Source organism: Gossypium raimondii, chromosome 10 (genome assembly GCF_025698545.1).
Source record: "Gossypium raimondii isolate GPD5lz chromosome 10, ASM2569854v1, whole genome shotgun sequence".
In the NCBI taxonomy this organism is placed as follows: domain Eukaryota; kingdom Viridiplantae; phylum Streptophyta; class Magnoliopsida; order Malvales; family Malvaceae; genus Gossypium; species Gossypium raimondii.
This window is the reverse complement of record NC_068574.1, coordinates 1,464,983-1,487,017: the sequence shown is the minus strand read 5'-3', so window position 1 is coordinate 1,487,017 and position 22,035 is coordinate 1,464,983. Positions and strand designations below refer to the sequence as shown.

At 30.6% G+C, this 22,035-nt stretch overlaps 4 protein-coding genes across 7 annotated transcripts; 2 read left to right on the top strand and 2 right to left on the bottom strand.

The window, feature by feature from the left end:
* Nucleotides 1–695: 695 nt before the first annotated feature.
* Nucleotides 696–3,269, top strand: LOC105776538 (endonuclease 1). The gene is made up of 8 exons (XM_012599247.2): nucleotides 696–875; nucleotides 960–1,140; nucleotides 1,238–1,345; nucleotides 1,431–1,570; nucleotides 1,673–1,768; nucleotides 1,853–1,917; nucleotides 2,677–2,750; nucleotides 2,966–3,269. Exons 1-8 carry the CDS (start codon nucleotides 762–764, stop codon nucleotides 3,088–3,090), a joined length of 903 nt encoding a protein of 300 aa, XP_012454701.1. The 5' UTR covers nucleotides 696–761; the 3' UTR covers nucleotides 3,091–3,269.
* A 9,451-nt stretch (nucleotides 3,270–12,720) lies between these two features.
* On the top strand, nucleotides 12,721–14,793 carry LOC105776451 (putative cyclin-D6-1). 2 transcript variants are annotated; one of them, XM_052622714.1, is made up of 6 exons: nucleotides 12,721–13,131; nucleotides 13,212–13,298; nucleotides 13,376–13,471; nucleotides 13,541–13,742; nucleotides 13,864–13,955; nucleotides 14,392–14,793. In XM_052622714.1, exons 1-6 carry the CDS (start codon nucleotides 12,952–12,954, stop codon nucleotides 14,614–14,616), a joined length of 882 nt encoding a protein of 293 aa, XP_052478674.1. In that variant the 5' UTR covers nucleotides 12,721–12,951; the 3' UTR covers nucleotides 14,617–14,793. The 2 variants fall into 2 exon arrangements, with proteins under 2 accessions (XP_052478674.1, XP_012454559.1); XM_012599105.2 differs by having other exon boundaries at nucleotides 12,736–13,131; nucleotides 13,825–13,955.
* A 1,184-nt stretch (nucleotides 14,794–15,977) lies between these two features.
* Nucleotides 15,978–18,168, bottom strand: LOC105776454 (transcription factor MYB14). Its single transcript, XM_012599108.2, has 4 exons — nucleotides 18,003–18,168; nucleotides 17,696–17,904; nucleotides 17,492–17,621; nucleotides 15,978–16,517 (listed from the first exon to the last, which is right to left on the bottom strand). The coding sequence occupies exons 2-4, from the start codon at nucleotides 17,820–17,822 to the stop codon at nucleotides 16,262–16,264; spliced, it is 513 nt and encodes a 170-aa protein (XP_012454562.1). The 5' UTR covers nucleotides 17,823–17,904; nucleotides 18,003–18,168; the 3' UTR covers nucleotides 15,978–16,261.
* A 1,387-nt stretch (nucleotides 18,169–19,555) lies between these two features.
* LOC105776453 (uncharacterized) lies at nucleotides 19,556–21,774 on the bottom strand. 3 transcript variants are annotated; one of them, XM_052621750.1, is made up of 6 exons: nucleotides 21,283–21,774; nucleotides 21,128–21,191; nucleotides 20,800–20,964; nucleotides 20,502–20,567; nucleotides 20,198–20,416; nucleotides 19,556–20,039 (listed from the first exon to the last, which is right to left on the bottom strand). In XM_052621750.1, the coding sequence occupies exons 1-5, from the start codon at nucleotides 21,540–21,542 to the stop codon at nucleotides 20,234–20,236; spliced, it is 738 nt and encodes a 245-aa protein (XP_052477710.1). In that variant the 5' UTR covers nucleotides 21,543–21,774; the 3' UTR covers nucleotides 19,556–20,039; nucleotides 20,198–20,233. The 3 variants fall into 3 exon arrangements, with proteins under 3 accessions (XP_052477710.1, XP_052477711.1, XP_012454561.1); XM_052621751.1 differs by lacking the exon at nucleotides 19,556–20,039 and adding an exon at nucleotides 20,074–20,109; XM_012599107.2 differs by lacking the exon at nucleotides 19,556–20,039 and having other exon boundaries at nucleotides 20,074–20,416; nucleotides 21,283–21,773.
* Nucleotides 21,775–22,035: the final 261 nt, after the last annotated feature.

The window sequence follows — 22,035 nt, the reverse complement described above, 5'->3', positions numbered from 1 at the left end:
GAGCAGTGCACAGGGTATCGAACTAGTTTAATATAACCAAATTGCACAAGGTATCAAACTATTATATATCCAAATGCACAGGGTATCAAACTATTTTTATATAGGTTAAAATATCTCATAAACCCTATACTCTTCGAGAATTTGAAATTGTCTTTTACTTTCATTTTCAAGAATTTAGCTCTTTTACTTTTCAATTCTCAAATTCAGCTTGGTTATTAACACTTATTATTATTATTTTGTTAAATTTATGTTCATAACATCATTTTTTAATCGCATGGTTATTAAGTGAGTTTTTTATTATTTCAAAATGTCACAACAAAAGTTTACCAGATTAACAATTGGATTTGAATTTTGAAAATGAAAATAGATGGACTAAATTCTTGGAAATAAAAGTAGAGGACTAAATTCTAAATTTTCAAAAGTACAAGAACTTATGTCATATTTTAACCATATATATAATTAACTAACCTTATAAACTATTACATACACCAAACTTACGTACGTACACCCATCATTAATCATCCTTGATTAATGATTAATAATTAATTAACTCTATGTTCATCATTGATCTACATCACATCACATATACCAGAATAATGCTCCCACTTGCGTCCATGTCAGGTCAACCTTGTGGTAGTTAACGTGAAAAACAGTGAGAATCTAGACCACTTATTGTGTTTATATACATTACATGAACCCCATTGTTATTGAGTTGCCAAAACTAGTAAAACAATAGCAGGAAAGACAAGACATTGAGGAATATGGTCGTGTTGTGGAGGTTGTCTTCATTGTTGGTGGCTCTGGCACTGGTTTTAGTGCCTAGAACCCATGGTTGGAGCAAAGAAGGTCATGTTTTAACATGCCGGATAGCTCAGGTACTGTTCGTTGAATTGCTCTTTTGGTACTTTTTTGTGCTTTGATTAGTATTTGATGGACCGTGTACGGAAATTTTGGTATAGGGTCTTTTAGAGCCTGAGGCAGCAGCAGCTGTTGAAAATTTGTTGCCTGACTATGCTAATGGAGACCTTTCGTCCCTTTGCGTATGGCCGGACCAAATCCGGCATTGGTATAAGTATCGATGGACGAGTCCACTTCATTTCATCGATACTCCGGATAATGCTTGCTCGTATGAGTACTCGAGTAAGCTGAAATCCCAGCAATTTTTTGGTCATAAAATAATGTAAAAGATCACTTGGATTGTGTATGAATAATGCACATTTGCTCATTTTTGTTTTAGGGGACTGTCATGATACTAATGGTGTGAAGGACATGTGCGTTGCTGGTGCAATCCAAAACTTCACCTCACAGCTTGTGCACTACAGGGAAGGAACATCAGATCGTCGATGTAAGAAAATCGTATTTACTCGTCCATGATTCATGTTATCGTTTCCTTGAATTCGATACCGGATGACCTCTTTTGTCCCCTGCAGATAACATGACAGAAGCCTTATTGTTCTTGTCACACTTCATGGGAGATATCCATCAGCCAATGCACGTCGGTTTTACGACCGACGAAGGCGGAAACACCATCTCGGTTCGATGGTTTAGGCATAAATCTAACCTGCACCATGTGAGTGTCTGTGGTTAAACTAAACTTATAGCTAAATTGAGTGATTTAATTAGTCACATTTTATGAAATATTTCAACAATGTGTATGTGTGTATATATATAGGTATGGGATAGGGAGATCATCCTTACAGCTCTAGCAGATTACTATGAAAAGAACTTGGACAGCCTTCAAGAGGACTTAGTAGGGAACTTTACTGATGTAAGTTCAATTTAGTCCCTAATTACTATACAAATTCTAGCTTAGTATTTGTATTTAAACATAATGATTGTTGCTTTCATATAGGGGATCTGGTTTGATGATGTAGCATCATGGGAAGAATGTGATGATCTTCTTACATGCTCGAACAAGTAAGATTTCTACCCTCTTTCGATCAATTATAAAACGTGGGTCAAATTTTGATTTTGGTACTTTAATAAGTTTAAACTTGAGATTTAGTCTTTATATTTTAATTTGGCGTATTTTGGTCTATTTACTTTTACAATGTCTTCAAGGTGAAGTCAACATAAAATTATAAAACTTTTGGATGCCAAAGCCGAAAACTTTTTTGTTAAAACTTTAAAGAACTTAATTGAATTATTAAATTTTGGGAGGATAAAATGCAATTTTTCCATTTAATCAGCTAAAATGGATTAAAATTAAATTATTAATTTTAGAAGCATCTAACCAAAGAGATAGAAGGGCTTAAATTAATTGATTTTTTAGGAGCTAAAATTACTACTTTTTCATTTAACCAAGTTGGGTCCCTATCTACTCTCAAATTTTATTCTTGAATGTTATTAGTGGTTCAAATAGTTAACATCGTTAACTTTTTCAATTCATATTTTAAAATGATTTTTTTAAAATTATTTGTTCTAACCCATCATATTGACATAATTTTTTTTAGATTGTTTTAAAAATCTCACATTTAAATCTTAACCAAAATAGTTAATGGAGTTAGCTATTATGTCAAATTAAAATACAACAGTTAAATCACAAAATTTAGCATAGTAGAAGGGTCAAACCAAATTTTTTTTCTATCCCATCTGGTAATTTCAGAGAAAAAAGAATATGAGTTTTTGCTTGCTTGATGATATGTTTAATAAAAGCTACCATTTTCATATGAGTAGGTATGCTAATGAGAGCATAAACCTAGCTTGCAAATGGGGTTACAAAGGAGTAGAGCCTGGACAAACCTTGGCAGGTATGTTATATTATTGCTTAAAGCTTTGGAAAAACAAGGTCAAAATTTTCTATTAGTCCCTGTATAATGCATAAGTTGTAGATTCAGTCCCTACAATTTGATCATGTTCTAGTCCTTACTGAACTCCTACCGATTGAATTGGAATTGAATTTTTAAAAGGTTAAAATATACCATAGGTGTTTGTACTCTTCATAGTGTCTTGTTTTTGGTTGCAGATGAGTACTTCAATTCAAGGATGCCTATAGTAATGAAAAGAATTGCTCAAGGAGGGGTCAGATTAGCCATGATTTTGAACTTGGTTTTTGGTGATTCTCAACATGGTTTTGCAGCCGCGTCTTAAATTTAACATCCAAAACTCCACCCAAATTTGAATAAACAGAGGGCTTTGTAGCTTTGTTTAATCTTAGAACAATAACATTACTATGATCAATGTTGATCCACCCTTCATTTGTACTTTGTAACTCCGATCATAAAATGAATTTGTTAACATCAACAATGGTATCATTCAAATTGATCAAATTTTCATTTTCGTCCCTCTACTATATCCTATATTTTTATAATATCATCAATGAGTCTTACCCGTGTCAATGCAAAACAGTTTCCAAAAGGCAGAAATTCATTTAAAACAGACATTAATACAAGCTTCTGTACATAATTACCGAAATGAACATGAACCCAAAATAATAATAATAATAATAATAATAATAATAAGCAGCTCACATCTTTCTTTAGGACAGGCAATACCCTCTCCCACTGGTTTTTTTTTTTACAAAATCATAAAAAATTCGTGTGTTTCTTTTTATTATAAATTAAGACAAACGAGAAGGAGATGCTCTGCGACTGCTTGTAGTGAAAATAGAAGCAAAAGAATGTGCAATCCCCGCCATTATAGCAACTTTCACTTGTCCCCTCCTTGGGATTGGACGGCCGGCGATCCTCCGTGAGATATTCCCGCCATTGATCATTTCCCTCCTTGCACCTGCCATTTAAGCTTTTTTCTTTTTCTTTTTTTTGGGGGATTGGGTAATTGAATAGAGGAGATGAAAACAGAGTTTTCTTTTTATGGAAACTCGGGTGAGTTAATAGAGATGGATTTGGGCTTGTATGGTTTATATAGAGGGGAATATAAATGATTGCCCTTTGATTCTGGTAGATATTACGGTCGAAGTTCGATAATCCTTTCTAAACTTAATTAACCTACTTAAGTAAGTTTAATTATTTTTATCGATTCTCGTATTCAAGATTGAATTAATTTAATTGAGTTAATGTATATGTTAAAATAAAAATGTAATTAAACTCGTGAGTTTTAAATCAAATATTAAAGTGCTCGAATAAAATTTAATTCATAGTTCAATATGCTCAAATTTAAATTTGATTCAATAATTCAAAATTAAATTTATTTATTTTTGAATCAAGTTCGAATAACACTTAAGAATTAATATCTCATTTACATTTTAATTATATATACTTTTTAACTTTACATAATTTAAAAATTTATCCATCATTATTTTTAATTTAATCACCCAACTTAAATTGAAACTCATAAAATATAGAAAATTTTATCACTCTATTCAATTATTTTCTTTTTATAATTTGAGTGATATTCGAAGCTAACATCTTTAGGCTAAAATGTTGAAAATTTTAATTTTATAAGTAAAAGGATGATGAGTGGGATCATATTTAGACAAGAAAGATACGTAAGGATTAAATTAAGGTGTAAGACAAATTATTGATGTCATGTCTGAAATTAAAAAGAATCACGTGATTAATTGAACCCAGACCCTAAAGTCATCGATGGCTTTTTTGCTTTCCAGTCCCTCTCTCCACCTTATCCGAAGAATCCCGGATTAGATAGTTCAGCCACACTGATAGAGTCATTGGATCCAATCTTCAAAATAGATATTCGATACTCACTAATATCATATTTCGTATCGATTTCAGTTGTATCGGTTAATACATATTATTTCGACTTGTATGTGGATTAGTTTCATCTAATTTCATTCTTATCAACGAAAATAATGTGTACCAACTAATGTATTTTACATGTACGAGATGATATTATTGTATGGAATGTATTTTTCCTTGTTTATTTTGTATTTGTAAAATCAAGATTTTTTCATATTTATTTTATAGTTTGAAAGCATCCTTTTAAGAATATTAAAAACTTAAAATAATATATCAAAATAATCGATATTGGTATGTGTCAATATTAATAGAAAAACGATACGTATAATGATACAATATTAATAACTTTATATATTTAAAATGAATTAAATTTGTCCAACATTGTCCAAATTTAAAGCATTGAAAAAGTTAACATGATTAGCGGAGGAGTCAACTCACCATCTCATTCACCAATATATTGTGAAGGACTGTCGCATCACTAAAAAGGTCTTCTTCAGGATTATATTTAATTTGGATTGAATTATTAATTAAATTGAAAATTAGTTAGAGTAATAGTTTGGAGAAAAGTTTTAAATCGGTTGATTTACGAAACAATTCAATAAAATTAAAAATTAATTAAATCTATTTTTAATAATTTTTTATTTTTAATTAATTTTTAATGATATATTTAATCAAACAGTCCAGACCATATTTGTGAAAATTGAACGTCGATAATGATAATGAATCGCAAAGAAAGAGAGAAAATAGAACACACATAATTTTACGTGGAAACCCTTTCGGGGAAAAATCACGGGCAGAGGAGAAGAAAATTTACTATGTTGAATTTGAATGATATAAGAAGGGAGACGACTACGCCTATTTATAGGTTTGTAAAACCATATTCTAATCAAAGTCTAATAGAAGTAATCAATAATGTTAAAATACGTTATTCTAATCAAATATCAAATAAATGAAGTAAACTTCAACCTATATCATACCACGGGGGCTAATACGACCCCAGTCCATTATTTTGCTTATTGGAGATCTGCAATGAACTACGACCTTCACATGTTCGACCACCAATTTGATTTTGAAAAGGTTAATAGAGAGGTGTAAAACAACTAATTTATTGTTGATATATTACAACTAAATACTATTAGTAATTATGAAGTAAATAATTTGTTATTTTTAAAAATTTAAGTTACGAATTTAATTATTATGCTCTTGGTGAAGTTTAGGTTTAAAAATTTTTAAAATTAAAATTTTTGTCGGGATCGAAATAACAACAATTAAATTTGTTAGGTTAAATTTTACTATTAGTCACGTATTAGGCATAAGTTATAGATTTAGTCTCTATTCTTCAATTTGATCATTTCTAGTTCTTATACTTTTTTTTTTTGAATTTTGATATTTCAACCATGTATTAAATGATAACCGTTAAATTTATTAACTAAAATAACATGATTTTTGTTGAGCATTATGTGAAAGTAATAAGCTGATATAACATTATATATGTGATAATATATTTGTCACATAAAATTTTGAAATTGGTATACACTAATTTAATGAATTTAATGACATACCATGATTGAAATTTCAAATTTTAAAAATACACGACTTGAAAATAATCAAACTAAAATAAAAGAATTAAATCTAATATTATAATATCTTTATTAAATATAATAATTAGTAAATTTATTTATTTTTTATATTAATCTTAAAAAGAAGATTACTTTTTAAAACATTCTTTAATAAATATCCTCTAAGTTGAAGTCATGGGCTCTTTATGGGGATTTAATTGGACTATCCATGCAAATAAAAGCCCATCGGGCTTAACAAAATACAGTGACGAGCTGGCTGGGTCACCTTTGCTCATGCTTTCGAATACTATGGTTGGGTTTGCTTTAAACTTACTCCAATAGCCGATGGAATCTAACTGAACGAAACTAAAAAAATTATATTAAGAGATAAAAAAATGAATCATAATTTTTCAGAGGGATTAAAATAAAATTTTATCAACGTATTAAGTTTACAATTTATGAGAAAACCTAATTATAATTTTATCAAGTTTGAATAATTTGATTGCATCTCGAGTTTAGAATTGATGTTTAATTGAACTCGAATCGAATATCGAGCCATGAATTTTAAGTCGAGTTTAACCTTGTATATATCACTATTTGAGTTCAACTTAGACCAATTACACCCCTACACCCAAGGGTGAATCCATTTTCTTTTGAAGCAGGCGAAATTAAATTATTAATGAAAATAAAAATAAAAATTTATCATTATATTAATTTAAATTTTATAATTTTAGCAATAATTAAATTATAAATTTATTATTTTTAAAAGTTTAAATATAATTTTATCATATCTTAATTCGGATCCAAGAACAGTAAAACTACATCCCAATAAATGAAGATGATTGATCAAAGAACCCATCATATTATGGCAATAAAAAAACATCATAAATAACATACACATTTTTTGTTATAATAATATATATATATATATATATATATATAATGATTTTGTCCTTGGATCAAAAATAGCACTCATACAACCCTCACATTAATCTTTCTTGTCCATTTAAAGCACCCCGTTCAACATTAATTAATATACATTTAGGTTAAAATATGCTGTAGGTCTTAATACTCTTCACAAATTTAGAGTTCAATTTATATATTTTATTTTTCGAGAATTTAATTTTTCTAACATTTATATTTCAAAATTCACTTCCAATTGTTAAATTTATTGGTATGATATTTTTAATTAAAAAATTGATGTAATGAACTTGAATTTAGCGAAATAATTTTAACAATGTTAACAATTAAACTTGAATTTTAGAATCTTAAAAGTAGAGAAACTAAATTTTAAGAAATACAAATATAAGGACTAAATTCTAAATTTACAAAAAAAAATATAAAGACTTATGACATTTTAACCATATATTTTAGTAAAGGCTAATTTAATGGATATATTATTAATATATTTTCAAATTGATACTGTAATTAGATATCAATTATTGTATACAAAGGTATGTAAAATGATATTTTGGATTTTATATATAAAGACACAGATATTTTCATTTCACATTTTCTTTATATAAAGGGACGAAGTATAAATCTATTGCATAAAACAACTTAATTAATTTTTGGGTTTTATTTTATTTACTTATACAGATAAATTATTCATCATACTTAACTGTCATTGTGATAAAAAAAAAATTTTGAAAGGGATATTGGATATTACACAGGGACAAAGTGAGGGGTGAAGAATGCTTTTTACTACCATTGCAGCATCCCTTTTCCTCCTCATCTTATATCTATATCACAATATAGGACTTTGGCTATACCGTAAATAGATAAAAAAAATTCTCAACCACGCAAAGAATTTTATGGATGGTTGTGTGTTTTTAATTGTTTATAGGATTAAATAAGAAATTTATCATTTTTTGAGAGATATAGTGCAATTTTATTATATGCTAATTTAAAATTTTATAAATCTTGAGGGACTAAGGAGTCGAGCTCCTGCTAGCCCCTAGTGCCACTCCTGTTGTGATTAGTTATGTAAACATTTTAGGGATGACACATGACATGTTCATCACGTGAAATCTCTTCTATCAATCTTATCAAAATAGATGTCGAGCCTTTCTTATGCTTGAATACCATGTGAGATTCTATTAAATTTATACAAGTTTAAAATCCAACCGCTACTCAATTAAGAAACTATGTTGCCCCCTAAAATGGCATACAAATGTCTAGGCTTGAGAAGAGTTGATGACCAAATCTGCTTATAAAATATCATCTCCTTCACCATCAAGGGTAAGGACTCTCTTTAGGCTAAAACCCTGTCTTATCTTCCACCAGTAACTCAGGTCTTCGCTCAACTTCTCCCTCACCACTGTGCGAACCATTTATGTTTCATATTCTATGGGAAAACACTAATAATCAAGGGACTTCGCTATATGACATCAAATCTTAGGATCAACCAATGACCATGGGATTATAATCTGTGGAATTCCTGCATATTCTTTGTTAATTTATAAACAAAAAAGGGTGAAAATAGTTTCATCTAATATAAAAGACAAGGAACCCAAAGCTGTCACCTCTGCCATGAAAATGAAAGAATATTAGAACACAAATTTGTTTGTAATGAAAAGTTCAAGAATGTTAAACCAAAAAAAAAGAAAAACTCTACTCGGGGAACAATTTGGTTTTTGTGACATTGTTGCTATCTATATCTTCTTTGTTTCTTCCTATAAAGGAATTGGGCATTGGCATGTTTGAATTTAATATACCAAAGGGGGCTGTCCTCGAAGCTACTTCACTTGTCCATTTCTTTGTTCTCACATATATAGTTCCGGGTTAATTTGTCTACATGTTCTTAAATCCGCTCGCGATTTGAAATTAATCATTATTTTTAAAATTACTCAAAGTATTACAATCTAATTATTAGGGTGAATCTAGGGAAATGTATAATGTATGGAGGTTAAAATGGGTTGTTAGTACCTATACTTTGACAAATTTTGAGATTTAACCTTTATACGTAAAAAAGTATTAATTTAAAAGTTGATTTTAAAATTTTCTATCAAAATTTGTCAATTGGCCTTATGAGAATTGTCATATGATTGACTGAAAATAAACATATTAAGTTAAAAATTTTGAACGAAACTACCAATGACGATAATGATTGGACTAATATTTTAAGTTGAAAAGTAAGAGGATTGAAGTTTTAATTTTTACTGTACAAGGACTAAATCTCAATTTAAGCATTCTAAAATTGATATAATGGTAAAATTTTCTTTTGGCCCCAAAGAATTTATTATTAAAATCTGCCCCGCCCCAGCATTAAATGCTAGCTCTAATTAAAATATATAGGTCAAATTGAAAACATACAGACGCTAGGTAACATAGATTCTATATATTAAAGAAAAAAATAGGCCTCTAAATTTAGAAACCAATTAAGAATCCAAAGGAGAGTTTAAGGACATGTAATGCAATTAGCCGTATAGTTTCCCCACTCCATGGCCATCCATGTTTTTGTTTAGTTCCCATATGAATAATATTTTGTGTTTTGTTGTGTTGAATTGATTGAAATGGCACACTTGTGTGGAACCAGCTTTTTGGAATTAGGAAATTTCCAAGAATCTGAGACTGGTGTTTTGGCAGTGAGTGGGGTCGTATGGCATTTTTGTTTCACAAGATTCTCAACATTTTGGTGAATTGTTGATGTTGATGAAAGGATGGATCTTCGTCGTTACTTCATCAAACTTTAATTTCTCAGCAGAAATGAAAAATTATATATATAGTTTTGGACATTTATCACAAACACGTGACTCTCATGTAGGGTCAAATTACATATACATATATTTATTGATTGCTTTGCCATGCCAGTTTAGCCACAAACATTGGAGGTTAATCATTTTGGTCGTGAGGTAAATTTGGATATGTGTGGATATTCAAATCGATTTTTATGGGTTTGAATATTGCAGATTAAATTATATTTAAATTTTAAAGTTATTAATCATTGCGGATTTAAGATTCATAGATAAGTCGAAATTCATTATCGAATTAACATTGTTTATTCGGATAAATGCATGTTTAAATTTGAATCTATTTGTTATAAAATGTTTATAAATTTGATTATATATATATACATATATATATAAATTTGTATTTTGTGGATTTGGATATAAGAAAATTATCTAAAATTTTGAAATTAATTCTTTTATGAATTTGGATATTTGATAGATGATAGTACTTAATTTGGATAATAGTACTTAGACAATTTACTGATGGTAAACGGACTCAGATTTTAAGTATATTTTGTTATAGTATGTTTGGAAAGTTATGTAGTAATTAGATTTGAGTGCAATTTGTTGTAAATAATCATTGTAATTAATAATTCTCACAGAATTGATTGTAATTGTAGGACTCAATTGTAATTTTCAAGATGAGAATTTAGGTAATTACAAACAATTATAGTCAAATCCAATTAGTGTATAATTTTTCAAACAAATTAACCCGTAAGTGATTTTTGTTTAAGAAATGATTTTTATACGATAATAATAGTGTTTTAAGTTTGGGACATATTTTCTTTTTAACATAAATTGTACCCTATTTTACTAATATTATTTTAATAATCTAAAAGATTTATTGAAAAAATATTTTCTATACATTGTGACCTACTAGGTATTTAACTAGATTACATAGTGTTTGTTATAAATAATTTATACTAATTTTAATTAAATACATAGTATTGTTAAATGTTTATACTTGGTTAGGGACTAACGATGAATACAGAAAGTTAGAGCAATTAATTAGATAAAATTGTATAAAATGTTTAATTTTCTTGTTAATTTTTTAGTAATCATGTTGTTGAATACTTTCTTTAACTAACATATTATATGCAATGATTTGATTTTATGTTTTGTTACTTACTTATTGATTTTTTCATTATTTTTATAATAATTAATTTCTTTTAGAATTTAAAATCGTGTAGGTGTGTAATTATAATTTAGACAATCAAACATGACACAAAGAATTACGATGTAATTACACTCTACCAACCAAATATGTCTAAAGAATTAGAATTCCTTGTAACTAATTACAAGAGGATGTAATTACAAACTATTAGTGTTGTAATTACACTTTTATCTAATTAGTCTACGGCGTCTAAGCACACTTTAGACCATAACTCAAACCCTTAGCTCCAACATTTAATGTTATTGGAACCGAACTAGTTAGCTATAATAATTGGATTGACAATTGGTCGATATATTGATTTGAACCAAGGGTTTGATCCAACCTCTAAGCGAATCACTTAAAATCAGTAAAAAAACGAAAAAATCTGGACGAAAAACCCGCAATTAAATTGATTGAATATGTTATAAAAAAAGGCAAGATAAAAGTTCAAAATTTTTGATAAAATATAAAACTCGGATGAAATTAAAGAGTTTAAAAACTCTTATATGACACATTTGAAAATATTAATTATAATTTTTTTTAAAAAATTATGAAATGTATTCATTATTTATAAAATTTTAAATATTTAATATGTTTATAATGTGTAAGATATAAAATTGGATTTCATTTGCTATATTTTGCAAGCTACTTTTCTGTGCTTGCTTTAGCTTTGGGCCACTTTGTCTTTTGCTTCTTAACTATAAGTCTTCCTACACTTTTTTCATTTTTAAAATTTTCTTTTAACTAAATTAAAATATAACCTTGTTTATTTGCAAAATCAAAGGTTGTAATTTTGCTTTTGGTGAATCCAACAATTAGTACAACAAGGAGCACTTAAAATATGTGATTTTTGGGACTTCCTTTTTCATAAAAATCTAAGTATATTGTTACTAAAATATACTTGACAGATGAAAACACTAATGCAACATTAAACAAATAATGTAACATAGAATCTTTTCTCATAAATATCAGTTTCAATGATTACTGTTGTGAAGTAGTAAATAGTAAAAGGTTATCCATTTCTTCGACATTATTAGTTTCAATAAATTAGTTTTGGATTAAATTAATGTAATAATTCTGTATCATCGGTTTTATAAAAGATTAAAAGTAATATTTATAGATAATTCACTAAATGAAATTGTTAGATATTTATTAGCAGAGACAAAATAAAAAATATTTTTAAAAAATCATAAATGAATAATAAATTTTGAAGAGTCTAAATACAATTTTACTATTATATTAACTTACGATTTCATACATTTTAAAAGGTGAATTAATCAAATTATCATTTTTTAAGGGTTCTATATTCAGGTTGCTAATGAGTTTTATTAATGTTTTTGCAACAGATAAGTGATTAAATTGGTCTGCTCACTTATTCTTGATCCAACCAATTAGTTCGATTAGTTTAAATAAATTATTAAAAATTATAAAAACAACCTTAAGCTAATTAATTTAACCATATTCAATCAATCAATGAATCAACCGATTCAAACTCTTTCTCTAGATTAATATACCAATCGATTACAATTCCAACCACCTACCCTTTTACTTCCCATGTTAAAAAAAAAAAAAGAAAAGAAAAAAGGAAAAATGTAACCCACAACTTTGCTTTACAGTTTTATTTTCTTTCCCAAGGGCAATGGGCAATAACAGGCAGGGACCAACCAAAACACACACAAACACACATATAAGTTAAATAGAGGGGCAGCTACTTAGCCTGTAAAAGATTCAAACTTGAAGTTGAAGATTTATCAGCATAAAAAGCAACGCTTCTCTTCTTTTTTCTCTGCAAAATTTACTCTTTTTTCTCACATTTTTCCCTCAAATTTCCTACATACAATTTCATAAAAAAAATGGAGTACTTTGATCTTGAAGATCCATTCACAACCTTGAAACAACACCAATTCGATACAATCTCAACCATCTTCTCTTCAGAATCTGATCACATGCCCTGTTTGAATTACTTACAATGTTTAACAACCTGTGATTTCCATGTTTCTTTCAGACAAGAAGCTATGTCTCTCGTTTTCCAGGTACCACCATCCCCCCTTTCACTAATTTTAAACTATTATTTGTATTGTGTGTGTTGTAAACTTGTTTTTAATTGGACCAGGCACAGTATTGTTGTAACCTTGATCCATATACACCATACCTTGCTGTTACTTACATGGATAGATTCATTTCCAAACAAGAAATCCCTGTAAGTTGATGAATTTTATAAGATATGCAACTGGTCCTGTTTTTGGACTTAAAAACTTCATCTTGAAATTTTTGTAGCAAGGTAATCCATGGGTTTTGAGACTACTTGTGATAGCTTGTATTTCGTTGGCTGCAAAGATGAAGGACATGCATTTTTGTTACTCTAATTTCCAGGTAAAAAAAACATGTATTTTTGGATTAAAATTATGGTCTTGTTTTTTGACCCTCATGACATTGAAACAGAGAGAAGAAGGGTTCATCTTTGATGCTTCAGCTATTCAAAGAATGGAGCTTTTGGTACTTGATGCGTTAAATTGGAGAATGAGAACCATAACACCCTTTTCCTTTATTTGTTTCTTCATATCTTTGTTTGAATTAAAAGATCCACCATTGATACAAGCATTGAAAGACAGAGCTACACATATAATCTTCCAAGCTGGCATTGGTATAAAACATAAAAATACATAAAAATCATTTCTTTGATGTTTTTATGACAAATCAATTTAAACCCAGTTTTTGTTTTGTAGAAACTAATCTGTTGGAGTTTAAACCGTCAACCATTGCAGCATCAGCTTTACTTATGGCTTCACATGAACTACTCCCATTGCAATTCCCGTCTTTTAAAGCTTCAATTTTGTGTTGTGAATATGTGAATGAAGTAAGCAAATATTTTTTTTTGTAAGAGTAGTACGGAGTTCCAAGTCATATTGTTTTTTTGTGATTATACAAATACTTTAGCTCTTATAGGTTACATTAGATTAAAAAAAATTATTTCTGTAAAACTTTATTTATTATTATTATTAAAATTGGTCATTAAATGTCATAATAAGATACACATGAGATAAAAGTTTACTCTTTATGTAAAGTATAAAGGATTGATTTATCAGTTTTTGAATAAAAGGTGATAAAATGATACTTTTTCCGAGTTTCTTTTGATTCTTTTATTTCAATAAATATTTTTTATAATTGGAGGTGAGAGATGAGCAGTTTGAGATTGAACTCAAGCAAAAATAGTACTTTCGTTATTAGGTAAATAGGGTGGTCACCTTTTCTTTCAGTAATGAATGAACGCAATGGTGTTTTTTGTTTTGTAGGAGAAGCTGTTGATATGCTTTAATGCCGTGATGGAAATGGTGACAAACAAAATGGATACTATATCAACTTCAAGCACGGTGACACCCATTAGTGTTTTGGATTGTCACTGCAACAAATCAGAAACTGAGGTGTCTGAAAAGAAAGGCATCAAACGACATAAATTGATTGGTTTTTGCAGTGAAAGTAAAAGGGTGAAGATGTCCCATATTCAACCATGTGGATAAAAGAAAAACCCCCATTTTGTTTAATGGGTTTTTTGGTTTTTAGAAGGTACATGAACCACAAAACATGGGTTTCAAAATGTTACTGCTTGTTTGTGTTAATGTCTTGTTGTTTTCTAGCAGATAGGGAATAGAGCAATTGCTTAATTCAATAAGATATTTTGAGCTTCTTCTTTTTTACATTATAGTATATATAACTTGTTGAAAAGACCAAAAATGGTGATTGGGCAGGAAAAAGAAGATACTCTCTGTTACATAAGAAATTACAAAAAATTTAATGGGGAAAAGGAAAGAGAAAGAGAGAGAGACTGTCAGAGACAGAGGGGGCAATGTTTAAGGCACGTTGTTGTCTTAAAAAAGATTTTTTGGTATCTTTGTCGAGAAAACCAAACACTAATTTTGGGGGGTTATTGAGGAAATTGAGAAGGTCAAGAGAAAACAAATAACAGTTTAAACATGGTTTCTTGGAATTCTGTTTTTTGGTTTTTAGTTATCCCAAAGATCAAGAAGGCTTTGTTTTTCTTGATGTGAAAATGTGTTGGGTAGAATCGGTTATGTTTAGAATGATTACAGTTCATATAGGAAGGGTGGGAAGAGCCATTAATGTTGGTGGCGAGAGAAAGTGAGCTTCTTATGTTAGTTTGCCTCTTCAAATAGAGAGGGCATTGAGCAGCTAATCCTTTATTATGACCTTTATATAAAGTCTAATGATAGAGGCTTCTTTTAGGGGTAAGATGGATTCGACACATAAATAGATAAGGCCTTTGAGCGAGTCCATTTTTCATGATGATCTTTGTGTAGAATCCAATCATAGGCTCGTTTTGGGATGATAAATGGAATAAACAAGACAAGACTACAATGGTATTAGTAAACTTGAAAATTTAAAGATCATTAAATGAATTTGAGCCCATCTATCATCATGATTATTGTGTAGAGTCCAATTATAAGGGCTCGGGGATAGGCTAGATTTGACCTATAGATGAATAAGAGCTTTGAGTGAGCCTTTTGTAGAGTTCAATCATAGATTTGTTTTAGGGTGAGCTAAATTTGATCCTTTAGCATAAGAAGTGGGTCACATGAGACTACTGTGGGGGTTGGTGATATATTTCAGTGTTGCCTATTAAGCCGCTCATACTCTGTAGCGTGCGTGCGCGTAGGGATGTAACAATATTAATATAGGGAGTTGTGGCTATTTTAGATGGTCCAAAGATCCAAACCCAAATCTCGTTCCAGCTTTTAATCTCTGTATGAAGCTGTTTCTGCCATTTTTGTACTTTGATTTCATACCTTATGATCATGATTGCATGAAAGCATTCATTCACTCATTATCTACCTACATTCAATAATGAAGCTGTAAGTCTTGGTTGCTATAAGACAGATATGATATATATATAGCATCCATTCAATGTCAATGCCAAGTCTACAACAATGCACAGTAGTGTATCTATCAACATTAATAGTCACCATACATGTCCCTTTTTGTTTTTCATCTAAAGTTGAAGTCAATTTACCCTGATTATATACTGCCTGCTGAAACAAATGAAGCAATGGCTGCTGTTATGCGGTGGAAGTTGTCCAATGGAACCAACGAATGGCTGTAATGCTATGAAGTTGTCCAACGAACCAAATGTATTGGCTTTTCGTTGAATTACTGTTTAGGATTCGAGCTTGAGGAGGGTAAACTGTTGGTGGAAGTTGCAGCAGAGCTTTCTGAAATCAATGCATTCGGAACATTGGTTGGTGGGGGATCGGTTTCGAATGAGCTATATTGGTCTATTTCGGCATCGGACATGTCTGGTAATGAATTCAGATCGTACTTCAAACGTTTGCTCAAGTGAGCATGCCAATGGTTTTTAATCTCATTATCGGTTCTTCCGGGCAACTTTGATGCAATCACTGACCATCTGCAAAAAAAAGTTGTTACGGCCTGTCGACCGGCAATATAACTCACGACCTGTCGACCGGTAAGGTACTAACACTGACCATTATAAATCTAATGGTACCAGATCTGTTTAGTTTTGACCTGAACTCAAAAATCTGAAACCGATCCCAAACCCAATCTAACCTAATTTGGCCATAAAAAAGCCAACCACACGAACCTATTTAACTCAACCATGATTTGACCAGAACTCGAAACAACCTGAACATGGAATGATCTAAACCCAAAAGATCTCTAACAAGTAACTAGAAATGAAGCACGAAGTGACCAGAACCTGTAATTGTCTAATCCTAAAAATCCGAATGACCCGGACTCAAAATTATCTGTATTCAAAATGAATCAAACCCGAAATTGATTTAAATCCAACCCATTGAATTTACTAGTCTAAATGGTACCATTATTTCAAAATAGACTCCTATATAAGGAGGTCCAGGGCGGAGTTGGACTTTCAGGCTACAAGGAGTCAGTGGACATCCAAAGGAGGACAATATCACGAAACCAGCGATACTTGTTGCCCGGGAAAATACATTAATACCCACGGGCGTAGACAAGGGGCAAGCAGTGACCTTGGCCCCCAAAAGTGGTAAATTTGCCTTGACCCCCAAAATTTTATGATGCATCTCTAGCCTTTTAAAGCAATTTTCCAGCTTTGCCACTGTTAATACCTTATCGATCGGACGGTGGTGAAATTATTTATCTTCTGTCACAAGTAACTACTCAAAACTCTGTTACAATCACATAAATTCTCCAATCTCAAAATTTCCAGATTTCATCAAATAAACCCTAAAAGACTAATTAGAAACCATCACAACTACAAGAAATTCAACTTAATTGCAAGTTCATATATTAATCCCTTTCAAATTCCTAAAATCCCTCATGTCTTTAAATTTCAAAGATCAAATTACCCCAAAAAACCAAACATCAGGTTACAGAACTTACCGATTTCCAAGCTTTTCATGTAAATCAATAATTGTTTCTTCTTCTTCTTTAGTGAAATTCCCATGTTTAATTCCCGGTCTTAAATAATTCACCCAACGAAGCCTACAACTCTTCCCTGACCTTTGCAATCCTACAAATAAACAAAACCCATAAAAAACCCAACAAAAATCATAATATAAGCAATCAATTTCTGGGTTTTTTTACCAGCTGGTTTAGCCATTTCTGCCCAATTCCAAATCCCATATCTCTTAATATAAGCGATTAATTTCTTGTCTTCTTCAGGACTCCATGCACCTTTCTTTAAAGCTCTATTTTCAACTGATTTTGCCATCTCTGCAACAAAGTAAATAAAACCCAGATTTGGCTGATAATCAAATTGCAAATATATTGGGCTGTTTCAACTTTCAAGTCACCTGCATGAAGAACGGATAGTACAAAATTAGAGTCAGTGGGTAAAAAAATCTTTATTCGTTAAACGAAATACAGAGACGACAAAGGTAATATAATGTACCGAATTTGAATGTCGTGTTGTTGCTTATTTAGAGTTTCAATTTGATAAGGAATCTGGTAATGGTGTGTTAGTTGAAGAAAAAAAAAGTTCATTGTAAGCATCGATGAGGGAGTTGAAAAAGCAAATATTTTAATGAAGTGATTACAAAAAAAAAACAGCCTTGTCTACTACAAATTTTGCATGTCAAAAGGAGCTTACATGAGGGTTAGGTAGCCGACGTTGATGGCATTCCCAATATGATTCTCCATCTAATTACATTCAATTTTGGTTAAATTAAATTATACAAATACAGTGGTGGAATCTCAAATTTTTAGAAATTATTACGATAGTAAAAATATAATTTTATCATTTTAATAGTTTATATTTTCATAAATTTTAAAAGGTTAAATTAAATTTTTATCATTTTCAAGTAGATCAAAGTGTAATTTTATCATTACTAATTTAAAATTTTATAAATTATAAAGAGCTTAAATTAAAATTTTACCATATTAGAGATACCATTACCGTCTGAGTCTCCACTACGCTTCGCCACTGAATACAAATAAATTAAAAAATAGTACAACCTGTACTAAAACCGACATATTAGACTAAAGTCTACACGTGATGGAACTCAAGACCCACACTTAGAATTGTGTATAATGGGTTTCAAAGTGAGGTATTTAAGACAAAAGGCAAAGCTAGAATTATTTTTGGATGGAGTAAATTTGAATTAAAATTTTTTGAGGGTGAAAAAAATATAATTTTATAAATGTATTAATGTAAAATTTTACTTTTTTTTAAAGATTAAATTATAAATTATATGTTTTTTGAGAGGGTATGATTGAATTTTAAATTTTAAGAGAGATGATTTTGGGCCATTTAACTTGGTCTTTGCTTAGAACTCAAAGTTTCTATCTTTATCGGGATTTTTAATAAAAGAATATTTTATATAACTAAAATTTTATTCAAGAATGGATTTAACGGGGTGATGTAATTATAAAGTCATATTCAAAGAAGTAGTTGAATAAATGAATAAATAAAAAGTGGCATCTTGATTAATTTTTATTAATGAATATTTTATTTATTGACTTGTTTGTTTCCTTGTGAAATTAAAATGGAAGATAAACGTGGCCAGAAACCAAAAACAAAGAAAAGATCGAGCATGAAACACAATTTTCCTTTCTCTTTTAATTTTTTTGAATTTTAAAAATTATAAAACCAGAAAATACCTAAAATAGAAAATATTTATGTTTATAAAAAAATTTTAAATAATCATTTTACTAATTAATTCCATCCTTACATTTTTATAATGAATGTCATATTTTTAAAGATAGTTACCGACCAAATTGATTGAGAAACACACACAAAAGGGTCAATTGGGTAATTATCAGGATTACAATTTTAATATGGAAAAAGTGATTGATGATGTAATTACCTTGCCACCCTCTACTTTTCTTTTTTTCCTTTTTTTTTTGCGGTAAAAGTATTATGGAGATTCCTCTATTAAGAGTCAAATTATATTTTATCTTTCTATTCCAAAAATGGGTAAATTAATATTTATATGTTAGATCAAATAGTAAATTGATGATTTTTATTAAAAGTTAACATAGCTAATGGAATAACCAAATAATGACTGTGGCATACTACATGTATCTTATGTTGACGTACAATACAAATAGATAAAATTCTTAATAAAAAGATCAATTTAGCGTTTAATCTAATATACAATAATTAATTTACTTAAAAATATAATGTAAGTCCTAGTACAAGAATTTCCATGATATTTTTACCATTAAGCAAATCTACCAAAAAAGCTATCTAATCTAACTACCATTGGCCCAAATCTGAAGTCCACCCCCCCCCCTCCCCCAACTACCATAACATGTAGAACTTTGTGGTTGTCAGAATCGGATCAAACCGATAGGTTAAATCAATAACTGATGGTTCAACCGATACCACTTACTATTGAACCGGCAGTCTAATTGGTCTGATTCTTACCACATTGGCAAAACCATTTCATTTTCCTTTATCATGTTAAAAGATTATATCCTTTAGGCCCTGCAAGAAATTTAGGAAAGACAATACCATCATGTAAACAAACTTTTTGCATTTGAGAAAAACCAAAAGCCTGCAATGGAGAGCATATGTCAATATGCCAAATTCAATGATGAAATGCTAGTATAGTACAAAGAATACAATTTTTGACAAGCATCTACCGCAGTCATGTCGTATAAGCTTCTCGTGTTCGAACTTTATCGAAAACCATTTAAACCGCTTTGCATGCTGCAGGGCTCCGGAATCTTAATTGATATAGGATGAGGATGGTGGAGCTCAAAGAATGGTCTGTTCCCTTCGCTGTGGCTTCCTATGCATATATCACCACGACCATGCCATGTACCGTCTTGGACATTGTTCATCTCTAGTGTTCTGGATTCCTGCTCCATGTCCAAACAAAAATGAAGCTAATTGAATGAAACTTATAAGCAAAAAGTTCAAACACAGTTTCGTAGGAACAAGAACCTGTGATAATGTACAGCAAGGGCAGATTAGATGGTAGATGCAATCATCTAACAAGTTATCGGTACCCTGCAAACAAGCATTTCCGACAACAGTACGATATCAGTAAAACCATAATCGATGTCTATGATGATATTCGCACTACCGTGTGATTATGTTGTTATGTAAAGTACCATGGGACGTATTACAAATTTTATGCAAAACAGGCTTTGCATCAATCTAGTTGGTCTTTCAGACACCTAGTTGAAACATTTATGTCAATCCCTAATAACCAAGCATGATCATAAGTAAAATTTCTTACCATAATATTGAATTTTCTTTTGATTTGCATACGGAAGAACCCCGAATACGCACCGAGAGATACGGTGAAAGCAACGGCTAAATACAGGAAGCAAATCCGGTCGGTGACCATAAAGGCAAGGATGTTGAGAAACACACTAACAAGAAGAATGAAATAAACAGTTCCCTGGAACATAGCATATTATGAATTCAGAAAAATATTGAAATACAGCACACCATTGGTAATAAACACTGAAGTGCAGGGACTAGAATATAAATAGAAGTTGCAAAAAAGATCCTCAAAAAACTTGCATATTATAATATGACCATGAAAACACATTATTTTTTACCTGAAGAAGGCAATAACCAAAACCAGCCCGCTTCATGTTCTTCCCAAATCTGTAGCAGGGGCAACTGCAACATTAAAACACAGTAGTTCACAAACATATAATTTAATCGCTCATATCAGTTTCACAACATCAAAACATAGAGAAAAATAACCGACCAGGCGGATTCAAGAGCGACACGGCGGTCATACATGAAATCAAGAACAACTTCACCTTCCCACATCCTCAAAACGCCGACGGCGTTTTCTTCCCCGGAGCTTTCAATTTCCCTCCATTTGCCTTGGGTTTGTTGAGAAGCCACCGTGGAACATAGCATGTCGAAATCTAACGCCGCCATTCCTTCTAACAACCTCGTTTCTTCTCCTTCTTCTTCGTTTCCATTTACAACTACTTTTTCTTGCTTGTTTAATTCCGCCATTAAAAACCCAAACCACGAAATCTCACAGCTTATCCTCTCTCCCGCTCTAAAGTTACTGCCTTTTAAATGTTGTAGTTAATGTTTTACGTTTTGGCGTGGGCGGCGGCGTGTGGGACCCAAATGGGGGCGGATAATTGTCGTTGAGACAGCTATTGCCACTAGGGATACAGATTATTAGAGGATTTATGATTATAATCTGCTAATAATTGCTATATGATAGGTTTCCCCTATTCCCACCCAGAAAAAGGAGCTAACTTTACTCACAAATTAATGATTAGGACCAAATATTATAAATCACGTACGAGGAGAGGTGAAACTGAAGTAGACCGCGCCGCCGCCGCCGTGGCAATGTAGAGTACATTGGAGGAGACTATTATAGTAAAATTACCATTGAAACCTCTGCGATAAAAATCAGATTTCACTTTTATCCTTTTACTCAAAAAATAATATTTTTGTATTTTAAGTTGAAAAGCAAACCCATCATTATTACTAA